General features: G+C 34.5%; 2 protein-coding genes across 2 annotated transcripts; one reads left to right on the top strand and one right to left on the bottom strand.

The window, feature by feature from the left end:
• The first annotated feature begins 1,988 nt into the window (after positions 1-1,988).
• On the top strand, positions 1,989-6,144 carry LOC107671881 (LETM1 domain-containing protein 1-like). The gene is made up of 9 exons (XM_016464880.1): positions 1,989-2,107; positions 2,397-2,554; positions 2,666-2,781; positions 2,875-2,957; positions 3,871-4,057; positions 4,164-4,265; positions 4,358-4,510; positions 4,590-4,686; positions 5,746-6,144. The coding sequence occupies exons 1-9, from the start codon at positions 1,989-1,991 to the stop codon at positions 5,817-5,819; spliced, it is 1,089 nt and encodes a 362-aa protein (XP_016320366.1). The 3' UTR covers positions 5,820-6,144.
• A 682-nt stretch (positions 6,145-6,826) lies between these two features.
• Positions 6,827-15,327, bottom strand: LOC107671882 (CD63 antigen-like). The gene is made up of 8 exons (XM_016464881.1): positions 15,202-15,327; positions 13,654-13,738; positions 10,275-10,457; positions 8,847-8,921; positions 8,668-8,760; positions 7,897-8,043; positions 7,591-7,674; positions 6,827-7,485 (listed from the first exon to the last, which is right to left on the bottom strand). Exons 2-8 carry the CDS (start codon positions 13,717-13,719, stop codon positions 7,420-7,422), a joined length of 714 nt encoding a protein of 237 aa, XP_016320367.1. The 5' UTR covers positions 13,720-13,738; positions 15,202-15,327; the 3' UTR covers positions 6,827-7,419.
• Between the last annotated feature and the right edge of the window lie 1,028 nt (positions 15,328-16,355).

The raw sequence follows: 16,355 nt of genomic DNA, 5'->3' as shown, positions 1-16,355 counted from the left end.
GTAAAATTGGGGTAATATGATCATATTTTCTTGACCTGGTAAGGACTCTAGCCGCTGCATTTTGGACTACCTGTAGCTTGTTTATTGAAGATGCAGGACAACCACCTAGCAGTGTGGTTTACTACATTACTACAAACTAAACCACCAGGGTCCTAGAAATGCGGTCCTGAAACTGCAGCCTCCGGTTGTGCAGGAACACCCTTCTCATAATAGGGGGGAACAGGGGAAATTATTAATATTTTAATTTTTTTTATTTTTTTGTTATTAAACATAGAATACAAGAACTCATAGAGGTAACAGCATAGAATAAAATCAAATACAATAACAATCAGCATCAAACCTTAAGGGGATCCACAATACATGTAAGGCAAAAAAAAAAAACATTTAAAACACAAGAAACTTGGACATGTCCGATGATATTTTCGGGGCACGACAATTTTTAAGTAATCTCAGTGAGGAGTAGAATAGTTTAAATTCGTTCATGAAATGAACAAAGCAGGGGCGAGAGTCTCTCCACTTACAACAATGTATATGATATTTGGCAAGTAGGAAAACAATATTCACAATGTCTGATATTGAATTATCTAAATCATCAACATAAAACAGGATATGGTTGATGTTAAATACAGGGATGTTTGACATTTTTAGATTCAGCCAGTCTCTAACATCACTCCAGAACTGGCATGAAATGGAGCATGTAAAAAATAAGTGTTCTAGAGATTCATCAGTAAAATCACAAAAAGCACAACCCGCCTTGTCAAATTTAAATTGCTTATGAAGAAAATTGGAAACTGGATAGATCTTATGACAAATTTTGAAATGCGTTTCTTTGACTTTAGGCGGAATTGGCCATTTAACATATTTAGAGAAGGCTTTACCCAGCATATCAGAATGGTTTACAGGCACATTGTTTTTATTATAATCATGGAACAATTTAGATTTAAAAGCATCCGTAGCAACCCTATTATTGAAGTTTTTATCAACTAATTTATGATGACCAATTGATAAATTCGGCAATACTGGAGTGACATCAGAATAAGTCAAAGTATTCTGGATTAGGTGGATCAAGGCTACAGGAATAGCTTTACAAATTTTTTGATACTCTCTATGAGTACAGTTTATATTAGATCGTACAACAAAGCTGGTGTGATCCAGTAGAACACCTTTACAATCCATCAAGTCCATTACAAAGAGAATTCCTTTGTCAAACCATTCAGCTTTAAATACTGATTTCCTGTTTATATTCTATTGTCTATTGTTCCACAGAGTCGAACTGTGCGGAGTGAAGTTATGTGTGAATATCATTTTCCAAGTATTTGACATTTGACTATGAAATTTAGACAGTGCAAGTGGAATCTTATTAATATCGAAATCACAGCTCAGTTTTCTGCCACCACTAGGCGCGCGCAGCTGCAAGTGACGTAACTGTGACGTCTACTCCAAATTGGTCTATTGAGAGCGTGACCGTGGAGTGTCACGTGATGCACTACTTAAAACCTCAATTTGTTTCGTCATTATTGTGTATTATCATAATTATATACCACGGTCAACACTTTTTCAAATACAGGCAGGAAACAAACAAAAACTAGCGGCTTTGTATAAAATAAAATATAATAAAACAATTAAATGAAATTAAATTTGATTTAACAGCTACACAAAAAAAAACATTTTTTCCAACCGAGTTATTTTAACAGCCTTATACACACTATTCTGAGGCTTCAGCCAACAAAACATGAGGGATCATTAACCTATTATATATATATATATATATATATAAACTTTTTTTTATTTGCTTGAGCTAAGAAGACTTGTCAGTTTTTGAAATGAAGACTCCTATCACACAAATACTACGGTATCCATCTACACAATCATTTGGTGCGCATTGGTTACAATATATGCGGTTATTGAAGCAGCCAATCACAGCGCCGTGCCCGCATTCCATTCTCTGAAGACACGCCCATGTAGAACTGTCAGCACCTCAGTCCAAAATGGCGCTGTCCTGTAGAGGGTTATGCAGTGGGGCTTCATTGATCTTACTGTACGGAAAACGACCTGTCGGGGTCAAAGCAAGTCTCTGCACACCGAGACTGGCTTCCACAAAATCCAGGTACTATTTATAACAAGTTCAGAATGATCGATCATATGTAGGCGGTGGTTTTCATACCATACAGCTAGGTATTTTTGGATATAGACTCGTTATAAAATTATACTGATGATGTTTCGTAATAAATCATACAAATGGGGCCAAGAGAAATATTTCTCATTGTCTATCCTCCTTTTAGTTGTTAGCCAGAGAAAAAATTGCATTGGGTTCATCAGGAAATACAGTACATGCCCTGTGACATCACACAACATCTTTTATTTATTTGTTTATTTATGTCTGTCTGTCTGTGTAGTAGTGTGTGGTTTGTTAGACACTACTCTCCTTCACAAGCCAGGCATGGGATTGGTCGAAGCGTTGTGTCCGGTCTGAAATGGGCTAATGAGAAATATGAGCGATTCCTGCAACGTCGCTTTCCAAGATTTTACGTCATTTATCACACTTTTATGAGAGGTCAGAGAGTGAATAATAGATATTTAAAATTATTACTGTTTTTTTTTTTTTTATCCTTAAACCATCTCTGGCAAATATGTTATGATATTGGTTTTATGATTTTCTATAAAGGTTTCCGGCTCCTGTTTCAAGATGGTAAAGAAGTGAGAAGAATCGTAGCCCGCATGCTCAGTGAAAGAATAGAGCACCAGAATTTGCCTTACCATGATATGGAGAAAATCAGGCAGGCGAGTCAAAGAACTGAAGCAGACATTTATGAGATATATTGCTGTTATAAGTTGTATTAAATTATCATTTTTGATTTTGTGTGTTGCTTTCAGGTCCGCAGGGACTTAATCAAAGCCATTCCATTGGTCATCTTATCAATACCTCCTTTTGCCAACTATGTGGTCTTCATCCTTATGTGAGTATTTAGCATCTTACTCTGCTGATTATTCAGTGTTTTGTCTTTTTAACAATTAAGTATTTTTGTATCTTTGAAACTGATTGAATATTGAATGTCTCAATTATTATCTGTTACTCTTCCATTAATTAATCCAACGATACTTCCACCTTCAAGGATGTGATTTTTCCATATTTATACACATTTTTGACCTGAGACGTATGAGAACCACAGGAATTGTCAATCTGAGTGAAAAATGGATGCATTTTAAAGTAATAATAATAATAATTTATTTATTTATTAATATTATTATTATTGTAATATAGCAAAGTAATAATGATGATAATAATAATTATTATTGTAGTATAGCTAGGTATTATTAAAAATAATAATTATTATTAATAATACTTAGCTATATTACAATAATATTTTGCCAAAGTTATATATTTAATTGTTAAAATGTAAATAACAATATTTAAATAAAAATAAAAGATTTAAATATTTTTAATAACAATAGTTTATTATTAATACTCTTTATTTTGCAGTATAATAGTATTATTGCAATTTTAACATTTCTTTATTGATTTAAGTTTAATTTATTGTTTAAACTTTTAATAATAGTAAACACTGAATAATTAGAATTGTATCGTTATTAAATATTATTTTTATTTTACAGTACAATAGTATTATTTTCATAGTAATATTTCTTTATTGATTTTAATTTTCACAATTGAAATACTGTTATCATTAATAGTTTATTATATACTCTGCTTTTTATTTGACAGTAATAGTAATATATTTCTTTGAGTAGTTTTTAAATGTAAGTAAAAATATTATGAATAATAATAATAATAGTTTATTATTATTATTAAATGGGATGAGGGGTGTTTTTCCTCTTTCTTGTGCTTAGCTAATCACATGCATCATCCTCTAGGTACCTCTATCCTCGTCGGCTTCTGATCCGGCACTTCTGGACCCCACAGCAGTTGGTGGAGTTTCAGGGGGTGTATCATGCCCAGAGAGCCGAGCACCACTGGGCTATAGTCAAAGGGATGGAGAGCACGTCAACATCGGTCCAAGACAGCCGACTCAAAAGCCGCCTTACAGAGCTCTGCAGTAAGGTAGCCTGAGCTAATTCATCATTTTACATATGTGTAAAATCATAGCCTTTGTTAGTTATTTTATTCAGATTTTGACTTTTTAATAATTATAAATGTGTGTCTGCAGGTCCGAAGTGGAGTCCATCCTGTGGTGTCTGACGTCCATGCAGTGAGAACTTTGTTCTCTGGACCTCCCTTGGGTATCAAGAGAATGTATGCAGATCAGATGGTGAGCTCCAAATAATTGGCTAGTTTAACAATGAACTTCACTTCAAATGTACTTGGTCTTTAGTCTTAGTCTTGTTTAAAATGTATCTGCAGAGACACCTCTGTGCATTGCTCTTTCTGACGCCCCGCCTCCCAGGCTTCTGGATTGGTCGACGCTTGAACAGCCACGCCTTTGAACTCATGCAGCTTGACCGTGCCATTGTTCGATTAGGCTTGCATCAGTTAAACGATGCAGAGCTCAGAGAGGTCAGAGGTCACTCCTTATTTTGCCTGTTACATACTGTTAGCAGCCTTTATTTTGTGATTTTTACTTCACATCTCCTAGGCATGTTACGTGAGAGGGCTGAATCCAGACCGCCTGAGTCCAGGGCAGTGCCGGGAATGGCTCACACAGTGGATTCAGTTCTCAACACACCTCAAAGGTACACAGACAGGCCATAAGTTCAAGGCTATGTTCAGAATAGCGTACTAGCATGCTCCTTTATGGTGCGTTCATGCAAGGTCATAATTATTAGATGAAAACTTGGATGTTCTACTCTGAGCCATTCTCGTCTTTAGAGCAGGAATTATTGTTTGTAATTTTAATTTGTAAGTGACAAAATAACAAAACGGGTAACAGAAGGCTGATTTCTTATCTTTTTTTTTTCTTTTCCCAGAAATCTCCACTTCAATAGAACGTACATACACTAAACTTCACAGTTTTATTGCTATCTATATTCTGAAGTTTTTTACAGAAGGGTTTGTTTATACAGTATATTATTTGTCTGCTTTTATACAACATTTTATTCCTAAAATCATTTCCGGGCTGCTGACAGTATTTTCTGATTTATGGAGTGATAAAAACAGACGTCCAAAATCCCCTCTGTGAAAAACATTTAAATTTAATGTGAAAGAAGAATTTTTAACCTGGCTTTACCAGGGTTCAGATTTCTGTTTTAGAATTGTATGCAAATTAGTGCACATTTAATTAGATAATGCCTTATTTGCATATTTAAACACAACATTTCATTTGCAACATTTCTGTATGCAAATTCGCTGTAGACAATACCAAATGTCTAGTGTACAACTGAGTGCATTGCCCAGGATACTGTATCCCACAATGCAGTGCAGTGTCATGAATGAACCAAAAGTAATTGCTTTTTAAATGAAACTCTATTTCATTTAACTGCCAAAATGTAAGAATTTTTACAATACTAGATGAAAACATGGGATAACAGTGTAGCATATTTATATTAATCATTACAGTCACAATATTTTGAAGTATAGCGTGCACTGCACAGTATTCAGTATTTGAGCATAGATGTGCTCTAAAGTTTTCTTTTAAAATACCCTGAATGTTTCTTAATCGGTCAGTACGGCTTTGTGTTAAATAGCATGAACAAATAGCACAGAAGAAACCACTGTTGTGCTTTTGAAACTGACTTGACAGTTACTGTGTTGCACATTCATTGTGGTATTCCATTTCCTTCCTGTTTGCCCAGAGTCCGAGACCTCCCTCTATCTGCACTGTATGGTACTGCTAACTGTAAACTTCCCTAAACACCAAAGTCACTGACCTCTGGAGGAAGTAAATGACTTCTCTTCAAAACCATTCATTGATCATCCACCACCACACCCAAAGGCAAAACACCGCGGGAACAAACAGACTCATGTATGCAAATCCAAACAGCGCAACACAAGCTTTTTTACCATGAGTCTTTAGGCTTAGTCGCATTTTATGTTATGAAGGGATTTTTTTTTCTCCGGTTTATGCAGGAATTATTCTTTAAAGGGGCTGTCATGCTTTAAATGTTTTTCTTGGAGATCTATCCAATTTTGTTTACTTCAGTAAGGAACAGATAGGAGGGACATGGTCACTGAAAGATGTCATCGGGATTATGGAAATAGACAGGGTGTGTAATTAATGATGTACATTTATACTGGGAGAGGTTCTAACCACATCTGAGACAAAAAGCACACTGAACATCTGCCAAATGCATCCATTTGGAATTACAGCTCATTGGTCTTATAATAAACATTTTCATTCTGAATATTTATTCTACTAACAACAGTTGTTCATGCACAGTCATTTGTGAATTGCATTTTGTACCTTTGTTTAAAACCTGCACTGACAAGTATCACCTATCACATTCATTTTTCTAGTTTCTCTCTCAGATTGTTTAAAATGTTTTATTATAGAAACCCATTTTTTATGTTTTAAATCTGATGTGAAAACTGAAAAGAGGTTTACAGCCTTTAAAAACACTGAAGTGTGATAAAGTGTATTCCTCAATATATTATTAAGCTATGTTCTATAATGCAGCATATACTTATTTTAATTACATTTGTTATTTATTTTTCAGTTCTAAAGACTACATAAATAATATTGCACCTTGTTCCTGTTTTATCCAATAAGATGTTTGCTGTGAGCACTAGGCTGTTTGGTCATAGCATTTATGTTATGCTAAATTAGTCTTGTGAAGTTCTGAAATAACTTGATCTTCTTATTAAGCCTTTTAACAGGTGCCTTTTACTTAAGAACACGGGTACAAATGAGGTGCAGTTCATGCAGTTATCTTTATATGTTGCCAAATGTGTTGCTTTATTTTGTTTTTATATAAAGAGACAATGCTGTTTGGTTCGGTGTTAAAGTACATAGTTAATGCAGTATGAAAAGATTGGAACTTCTATTAAAAGACTTCAAACTTTATTGTCTCTGTTTGCATCCCTCATCAAGGTAGCACTGATTCACCAACACCACAGTAGTAAGCTGAAATAACTAAATATTTAAGTTCATTATATTTAAGACAAGGACAAACTTGTTTAGAACATTTTATTCCTTCCTTTTTGGCACGAATGTTCTATAAATGTATAAAATTTGGCATATCAGTAATGATGTCTTGTAACCCAAAGGAATGTCACTGCAGTAAAGATCAAATTTAAAACAATGTCTAAAGTATAAATCAGTCAATCAGACTTAACACGAGACTAATCTACTGGATTAGTCATAAAAGCATAGACGTCGTAGATATTTCATTCTCAAATGAGTACTGTCAACTTACACAGCAAGGGGGGAAATAATTGGCATTTATATAATAGTTTTAAAAACACCTGAACAGTCTCGAAGAGCTTTAAGTGATATGCTAATATGGGTGAAGTGCTGTAACTAGATGTGATCACATGACCTCATAGCCGCTGCGGATGGCTCGCATCAGAATGCAGGACAACACAATGCCCATGATCTACAAAAAAACAAAACAAATTTATTGGTTAGTTTACGAGGAAGGGGAGTTTGCATTGATGTTTTGATGTGTATGTAACAGGAAAACCAATCTTGCAGGTCTCACCTGCACAAATGCAATGACCAGAGCTGCCACAGCGAACCACAGGATATTTTGCTTTAGAAATTTGTCCAAAATGGGCTGACATCCCTGTGTTAAACAAACACAAAACCAAAATCTAAATGTTTATAGCACATCCCACAAATCCTGTTCAATAAACAATTTCTACTAGTCTTATTTTTTTTCTAAGTTTAAAATTTAAAAGCTACGAGGACACAGACAGTCGAATTTTTTGTAGACTTTCTTTGTAAAAATACCACAGAATAGAAGAGTCAGCAAAACCCTAGTGCACTTAAAAAAAAGGTTTCTTACATCTGTGTAGATTTTGCTGGTTTCTTGGAGAGCTCCTTTACCACAATCCTTGGTGAAGTTTTTACAGCAGGAATCTGGAACTGAACTGGGAGCCAAGAATTTTGAGTTCATCCAATCACTAGAGGAGTTTCTTCCACAGCACTTGAACTAGAAGAAAGACATTACAAATTCATACTTATTTAACTGGTCTTTTTGTAAATATATATATATTTGTGTGTGTGTGTGTGTGTGTAAAATAAAAATAAATCATTCATATTTCAGAGAGCAAGTGCAGCACTGAGTCTAAAGTGAAGTTTAGCCACATAACAGCATAAGACTTATAACAGCATATAACTTCTCTAATTGTTTTTTATTCTATCTATTTGTTTTCTTTTTATTTATTATACAATAAACAAAAGCAAAAAAGGCCTCTAACACTAGCTTGCTCTATTCTTTTTCTATTCTATCGGTTTTCTTTTGATTTATTATATTAAAAAAAAAAACCTTGCTACATGTACTTCATTAAGCTAACTGAGATTTGTTATAGCACTTGCATATCATTGCTCTTTCGTTGATTTTGATTGCTTCCATTGTCCTCATTTGTAAGTTGCTTTGGATAAAAGCATCTGCTAAATGATTAAATGTAAATAAGAGGAAGCAGGATGTCAGTTTAGTGTCAACAGATGGCACTGAGCAAACAAAATGGGAGAAACTCGTAAGACACGATTACATCCATGTGAAAATGGAAATCAAGTAACACGTCCAAAATGTGAGAGGTTTGGGTTTATTAACCTGTTGCTGTATAGTATCAAGGGAGTCGCGGTTTTCCGTTTCGTTGTATCCTGCAATCATGACGTCAAAACCTTTATTCAGCAGATCAGTCAGCTGCAGAGAAAGACAAATTATAATGAGCCAAATGGTACTAGGAAACAGATTAATAAAAATGAAGTGCCAGTGAGAAGAGTGCTCACGTTTCCACGCAAGACATATCCAGCGATGGCAGCTCCGATTTCAATGATGATGATGAGGGAGAGAATAACAGCAAACTAGGAGAGAATAAATAAAGGAGAGGTAAATGATAAAGGTGAATGAATAGCATTTCAAAGATTTGAATGATTTTATTGAGAGCTTGTAGGTGCTGTGCTACTGTATTTGTGTAGGCATACAGTGGCACATTCTGAGGCACCAGTTCATTATAACTGTTTGATTTCCATTTTAGTCAAATATGCACATACACATCTATTCTTCAAATTAAGTGTTGTATAAAAAGGAATCTGGTTTGACCTGTTGGCCATGTGTTGACCATGTCAACACAGACATGCTGCAGCTTTACAGCAGTCGGTATATAAACAAAAGCATCAGAAGCCAGCAAGTTAGTGGAAATACAGCCTAGATGTAGTGTAATAGTGTAAATGTGTACCAGGTTACTTGGGCAATACTTAAAGTCTGCATTAAATCAAAATTTACACAATTTACTTTGTTAGCACACATCACTAGTCTTGAGGTGAACAATTAATCCATGCAAGTTAATCTACTGGAAAAAATAATGTCTGTCTTGGTAATCTTTAATCAAAATCTGAACATTTGCTTCCACTCTGGAATGGCATTCCTTCTCTGATGACGTCAGTTTCACAGCTTGGCCGAGTAAACGCGGACTTTAATATTAGTGTGCTTCACCACTAAACCTAACCCCACATATAAACTTCATATTTCAGTCAGTCAGCAGTATATGTTCACAAGTACACTTGTATACATTTACATGTTAACGTGTCTACTACCCCAGTACATGCCAGATTTTAACATTAATTTATATTTTCTGTCTTTTTTCCCAAATTGTCCGTTAATAGTCATAATTTTACACACATTTCCCAAATCTTTAATGTTAATCTATTTACTTATTTAAATGTATGACATGTAATAAAATACTTAAATAATTACATTAGAAAATAATAAATAACACTAATGCACATCTTGGAAAATCGACATTTTTTAAATTGATCTTTTTGATATTAAAATCGGGCAAAATGTGGAAATATAAATATATGTGCATTATAGCAACTGAAATTTATGACAGCTGACTTCTGCATCGGGTAAAATAAGATCAAAACAAACCTAACAATTAAAAACGAAATGCATGGATTTCAGCACTATTTACAAATTTGAAAGCTGCTTGCTGGATTCTCAATAAAAATGAATGTCATGTCATACATGGTGACTAGGCCTTTGTTTACAATGAGCTTGTAATCTAATACTGAAGCATTAAGAATAAATGGTGCAAACAAATTTTAGCCCCTAGTGCAAACAGCTGAAGCAACCCTAACCATTAAATTACATTTACTTGAATCCCTGAATCTCATTATATGCACTAGAACATGAATATTTTCATCACACATTCTTACCATTGTAATCATGCACTGATTCTCCTTCCAGGCACCACAGCAGCCAAAGAATGCGATGAAGAAGATGATTACTCCCACCACTATGAGCACTAGAGGAGACCCGGAGTATCCTTTGAGGAAGGCCGTGGTGTTGATAGAAACTTTAGCCAATACCCCCACAACTATTAAGGCCAGGCCACACAGCTAGAGATAAGAGAAAGAGAGAGGAAGTGTGAAAAACAGTGACTTTAAGACTCTTCTATAATAATTGAGTTATTCCTCATTCTGTAGTTAAACTGACATTAACCTTCAATTAACTTACATTTTTAAACTTACAACAGTCACTTATTTGGAATCATAAAAATTGAAACAGAACAACGGTGATGAAAAAGAGACCCAAAAAGAGGAACTGGAAACTCAAGACAGAAGCCACATGTCATGTGTTTGCATTCTTAAATGATCTCAAAGAGTCAAATGAAATAAAAGTATTTATTAAATTCTGATCAATTCTGATCTGAGACTATTTTATGATGTAACTATCTTTGGTAACACTTTATTTTAAGGTGCCCTTGTTACACGTTACATTTTATATTATAATAACAATAAATTATGCATAATTGCATGCAAGTAACCCTAAGCCAAACCCTAATCCTAACCCTAACCATATAGTAAGTACATGTAGTTAATTAATATTACTGAGTATTTAAATGCATAATTACACTGTAACAAGGACACCTTAAAATAAAGAGTAACCCTATCTTTTCAATTTAGTAATTAACATCAACTAGGAATTTTTAAGTGTTGTTTTCCACTAAAGATGTAAAGAAAAAAAATGGTACCATAACTTATTTCATTATTCTGTTGTAGGATGTGTGTGTTAGCATTAAAGAGAAAAATAAAAAGGGAGTTGTAACTAGGTATGGGTAAGTTATTAGAACTATGAGAGTCTGCAAATTTCAGTACAGTAATTTGCCATTGGTGATGGCTTGAAATATCTATTCATCATGCTATGTAAGGTTTGTCAGCAATCAGGAAATTAGTTACGCAATAACATTATCATTATCACACAGATAAAGTACTGTGTAAATGTCTCTTAAGTAAAGTAGGACTGATCGGCACAGCTGAGCAAAGTGTAAAGGATGTTTAGTAATACGTAAATGTCGGCTGTACAAATGAAGGTTGTATGGGTGTCCCACAGCAAGTCAACAACCCAGATCAACTTTTATGACTATACCGATCCGGCTAACATACAAAGCAACACCCGAGTAAATATTTGAGGGTAATAAGTAGCAGCAGGTACCTGAACAAAATTGACAAAAGGGAAAACAACAGGAGGATAAATCCTGCTGAGTGAAATAAAGATATATGTTGAAATTGCCAGGAGTGTCTATTATTACATAAAGAAACACATGACAATGTCCCAAATAAGGAGTGGTGTTTAATTGTCTATTATCAGCCTATATTCCAGTTGACCTTTGGCATTTTTTTTTCTGAATGCGTCACAGATGAACGTTGATACTCATATGGGGAAAGTCACATGATGCCGTCACAAATAGGAAGATCAATCACATGACTGAGACTGAACTTTTAAATTTCTCTTTCACTGAGAAGAGACTTAAATTCCCAGCACAAAACTCCACAGAGTAGTTTTTCCTGAATTTTCTTTTCTTTTCTAGTTCAAAAGAACTAGAAAGGCAAACACAACTGTAATTCTCAAACTCACTGGAATTGTTAATGGCTGAATGTTTGGTTAAAATGAACAGAAATTGAACTGTTTCACTGTAGTTCCTGTAGAATCTCTATGTGATATAATGTCCAATGAATTTTCCCTGGGAAAGTTAGTTGAATTCCACACATGTACTGTTTTTTAACCCATCTAAACTTTCTTTCTTTTCTTTTCTTTTCGTTCTTTGTGATTGTGGACAAATATTTTCACAACATTTCTCATTTATTTTTATGTTCACTGAATACCATAACTAAAGTAATGTTTTTTGTGTCACAAATCAGTTATTTAAATTATAAAAGGCGAGTAAACTTTCTGAGTAAACAGATAGTAGTTCAAGTACGGTGGGGTATACCGGAATAAATCAAAAAGGAAAAAACTTAAAATAAAAATATGATGAGGTGATGAGGTCAACATCAAGGCAGATACCTAAATAATTCCTTCCTATTATTATATACATAATAATGCTCAAATGTAGTTTAGGAAATTAAATATGTCCTAACAGTGCAACAGAAACAAATTTCAGTGCACTTATCTGATCACAGGAAGCATAGATGATATAGGTGCTAAAATGAGCTTGTGGCCTCGTGTACATCCCCATCAGGGTATATGTAAAAAAACAAGCTGTCAGCTCATACAAGTTCATGGCCATTAGCAACTATGTTTTCAATTTGAAGGATAGAGTGCTGTACATGCAAGAATGTTTTTTTTCTTTCCGAAAACATACCACTAAATACTCAGGCTACGCTTTAAACAGAGTGTGTGGTGTGCACATTTACACCAGGGAATGCTTAGACACCAAACAATGTCAACACCAACAGCACAAGATGAATGCGTGAGAAAGCCGTGCTTTGTGTGATCAAACAAACTTGCTGGGATGAAGTGAGTGCTGTTTTCCATGACCTGAAAGGAAGCCTGCATTATCAGCGAGCTGCTGAAGGACAGCCATAAACACAATAATCCCCCAAAGTCAACTAACAGCGAAGTGTTAACAACAAAACCACATTTCTGCATTAGGCACGCTTTAAATTTATGCCATGAAATGGTTGTGACTTTCTACAAGTTAAAATGGTAATTAAATGAAATTGAGTTCACCACAACATTCTCATTAGCTTTACGCATTTAATGCGAAGGTTTGCCAAGTTCCTGAGTAAACACCCGTGCTCGTGAGTGTTCGGTCTTTGAAAGCTCAACAGCCATGTTTGATCTACATGCTAACACTAAATGACTGTATTCCTGTCATCTGACAAAGCCAGGAAACACGTATTTTCACTAGAAGATGATTTTTTTTACTCTGTTGAACTCCTTGACTGGCAAAACTGTGTGTCAGTTACTACGAATACTCAGAACTTCATTTTGAAGTTTTGAGAGGGGGAGGAGGAATTGTGAAATACCACAAGACTTATATGAGAAGTAAAGAAAAACCTGTCCATTTTATTTCTCTATTTTACGTCAAAGCCCCTCACTAAAACTAAAGTCATCGTGAAGCAGCATGAATTGTAAAAATGGAAGGGTTGGGAAAGCGTTTCGTATAAATCTTTCACAATAAAGCCTCCAGATAACATGCAATAAGCCAATGATAATTCAGAAAAATGGGTCAGCTGTTATAACACATGCCCTAGCTAATGTAAAATGTGAAATAGATGTGAAATAATACAGATATTATTTGTTACTCACCCAGAAGATGAAATTAAAGAAAAAGAGCAGGTATTTGATACATTTCGCTCCTCCTTCTACAGCCATGGTGCTTTTCAATTAATTCCTGTGGAAAAATAAAGGTAACTAAAAACACATAAACTAAAGTAAATGACCACACTCACTGCCCTTAATACCTGCAAGGTTAAAAATACAGAAACAATATAGGTCAATGCACTGACATGAGCTAAATGAGGCTAATATTTAACTGTATATTACTGAAAGTAAAAGTAACTGAAAGAAACCATAAAAATGACAAGAAACTAAATGTCAAAGAGCAAGAATATGTAAAGATGTAATGTGAAAGATTACAAAGTGATATATCATTAAGCTATGACTGAAACAAACTATTAAACTGTATAAATGACTATAACCTTTTAAAAATAAATCAGATTCTTTCCTCCAAGATTTTCCAGGGTGGACATATTATGCTTGACCTCATGACTAACATCACAAAATACTTGAAATAACTCCAAAATAATTTTTCTGAGTGGCTAATGTCTCCGTCTCATCCAGTGTGTGATGTTAGTTCTTACAGGACAAAGTATCACTGGACAGTAACTCAAGATACAAACAAAAGATTAACCACGTTTTTATTATTATTATTGTAATTTATAAAATGTAAAAATCTTTGTGTGAAAGATGTGTCGAACAAAACGACTATAGGCGAAATAAATGTAAGTAAAATGTGGGTTTTGGACCCTAATAAGGCCTAATATAATAATAGTCCTCATTTTCTTTAACCAGACCAAAAAGGAAATTAATCAGGTACAATTTAACATTAGAAATTCTAAAAATGTTGGCATGTCTTAAGTAACAAGGAACGAAGTAAAACCACGAGAAAGGTGAAACTGTGGTTATTACCATAGTCACGAGATTAATAGTTTGATGTTTTAAATAAATTGTGAATGTTTACTGTCAAATTGGCCTTTAAAAGCTAACGTTTCATGATCTTTAACTGAGTCGGTAAGCCAGTTGTAAATAAATAGTAAATATGTAAATACATTTCTGAGTATGACGACCCGACGCTCAACGGTAATTTCTTACTTTTTCCTAATCCCGGTCCTCGTGTTATACAAACGCCTTATTTCTTAACCAAATCCTTAACTTTAGAAGGCTTTACATTATGGTATTTTAAATCTGATAAAACACGGGTTTCGCATGTTTAAAAAAACACCAATATGTCTGAAATTTTGAAGACTTTTAGGGCCTCGCTCTTTCAGAAAAGACTTGAAATTCAAGATACGACACAAGAAAATCGCAAAGGAGAGGAAACAATGTGACTATTGACTGGGTTAACTCAATTACACCCCGCGTGTAATTTCGACGATTTCCAGTTAAAACTAATTACTTAAGATAACAAACAACGAGTAACGTTACTCTTTATACGCGAAGAGAAAGTGAGACACATTCGCTTCAATCTCGAGCTCGCTCGAAACATTTCCGTTAAGTTACATGTTGAATTAGATAGAGGGTGTCGCGCGACTGTCGAGAAAAACATCGGTGAGAAATAAAAACGTTTAACGTTACCTCTGGTCAAAATGTCAAGTCTAGCGTGCAGAAAACCTGTAGAGTGAAAAATCGAATGCTATCTGTCCAAGTAACAGCACACGGATATGAGAAGTCGACTGTGTAAATGTGATCCCTCCTGTCAGTGCACCCCACCCCTTACAGAAGAGGCTGAGCCGAGTACAGAAATCATCCGTTTACTTTAAAACTGCTCAGACTTGTTTAAAAATCCTAACCGATTTTGAAATCTGGTTGTAGCACACACACATAAAGACTCTTCGCAGATTTTCTTCCCTCAATCTTAAACATGTACCTCCTCGATCATATCAATCAACTGTGTTGAGTTCAGTCTGTGTCCACAGATTAAATTGCCTAAAACAGTTCAAATAGTTTATAATGGTTAAAAGGTATTGTCAACAACAATACGAGCGTCACATTTTAAAGGTGCACTCAGTATTTTTACTAATTAAAAAGGTTTTTACACAAAGAAGTGAACAACAGCACTTTTAATTAGGCTATGTATCAGCTGTTTTATTCTACATGAAGAGGTCGCTCCCTCGTGAGCGCCACCATGTTGACATCACATGACCAGCCATGCAAGTTAAGAATAATAAATGTATAGGCATATATTGTTTTACTCATTTATATTATATGGATGAGTGTATTATCAGTAAACAAAATATTTTTACACCAGTACGTGTCAGTATTAAGTCTAAAACCAACCACTGAGACAAAAACAGCTGTCTGAAAAGATCTCAAAATAAAAGTTCATATTTTAATTTTGATTTGACATCATATGATTATTGCATCATATATAAAACCCAACCAGTTCATATCACTAATAAATGTGTTAAGGAGTCATGTTGTTTGTTATACTAACTACAATTAATATAAGATAATTTTATTACAGTCTTGCAAATATCATTTGACATTGAAGACGCCAGCAAAGATTAGAAATCATTTACATTCATCTTTCCCATTATACACACACCCAGTGTGATATAATTTTATTGCAACATTGTCGTGGCCTGAAAAAATCATTTTAATAGACAGGAATGAATGGAATTCACCACAATCATTTATTAAGGGAGGTCAACCTTGTGCAGTCATGGAAAGGGAATTCTGGATTACATTCTGGATTACAAAATCCACGTACTGGAACAAACATAAAACAC

Source organism: Sinocyclocheilus anshuiensis, unplaced genomic scaffold (assembly GCF_001515605.1).
Source record: "Sinocyclocheilus anshuiensis isolate Anshui unplaced genomic scaffold, SAMN03320099.WGS_v1.1 scaffold1089, whole genome shotgun sequence".
Taxonomy (NCBI): Eukaryota; Metazoa; Chordata; class Actinopteri; order Cypriniformes; family Cyprinidae; genus Sinocyclocheilus; species Sinocyclocheilus anshuiensis.
The sequence above is the reverse complement of the archived record's forward strand: the minus strand, read 5'-3'. Positions and strand labels throughout refer to the sequence as shown.

Excerpts from the sequence above, each read along its gene's own strand:
- LOC107671882 (XM_016464881.1), bottom strand. The coding sequence starts at position 13,719 with ATGGCTGTAGAAGGAGGAGCGAAATGTATCAAATACCTGCTCTTTTTC. Across the intron at positions 8,922-10,274 it reads ATCAGTGCATGATTACAATG|TTTGCTGTTATTCTCTCCCT; the intron begins GTAAGAATGTGT and ends ATTCTCTCCTAG. Across the intron at positions 7,486-7,590 it reads TGGTCATTGCATTTGTGCAG|ATCATGGGCATTGTGTTGTC; the intron begins GTGAGACCTGCA and ends GTTTTTTTGTAG.
- LOC107671881 (XM_016464880.1), top strand. The coding sequence starts at position 1,989 with ATGGCGCTGTCCTGTAGAGGGTTATGCAGTGGGGCTTCATTGATCTTA. Across the intron at positions 2,108-2,396 it reads CTGGCTTCCACAAAATCCAG|TAGTGTGTGGTTTGTTAGAC; the intron begins GTACTATTTATA and ends CTGTCTGTGTAG. Across the intron at positions 2,555-2,665 it reads TTATCACACTTTTATGAGAG|GTTTCCGGCTCCTGTTTCAA; the intron begins GTCAGAGAGTGA and ends TTTTCTATAAAG.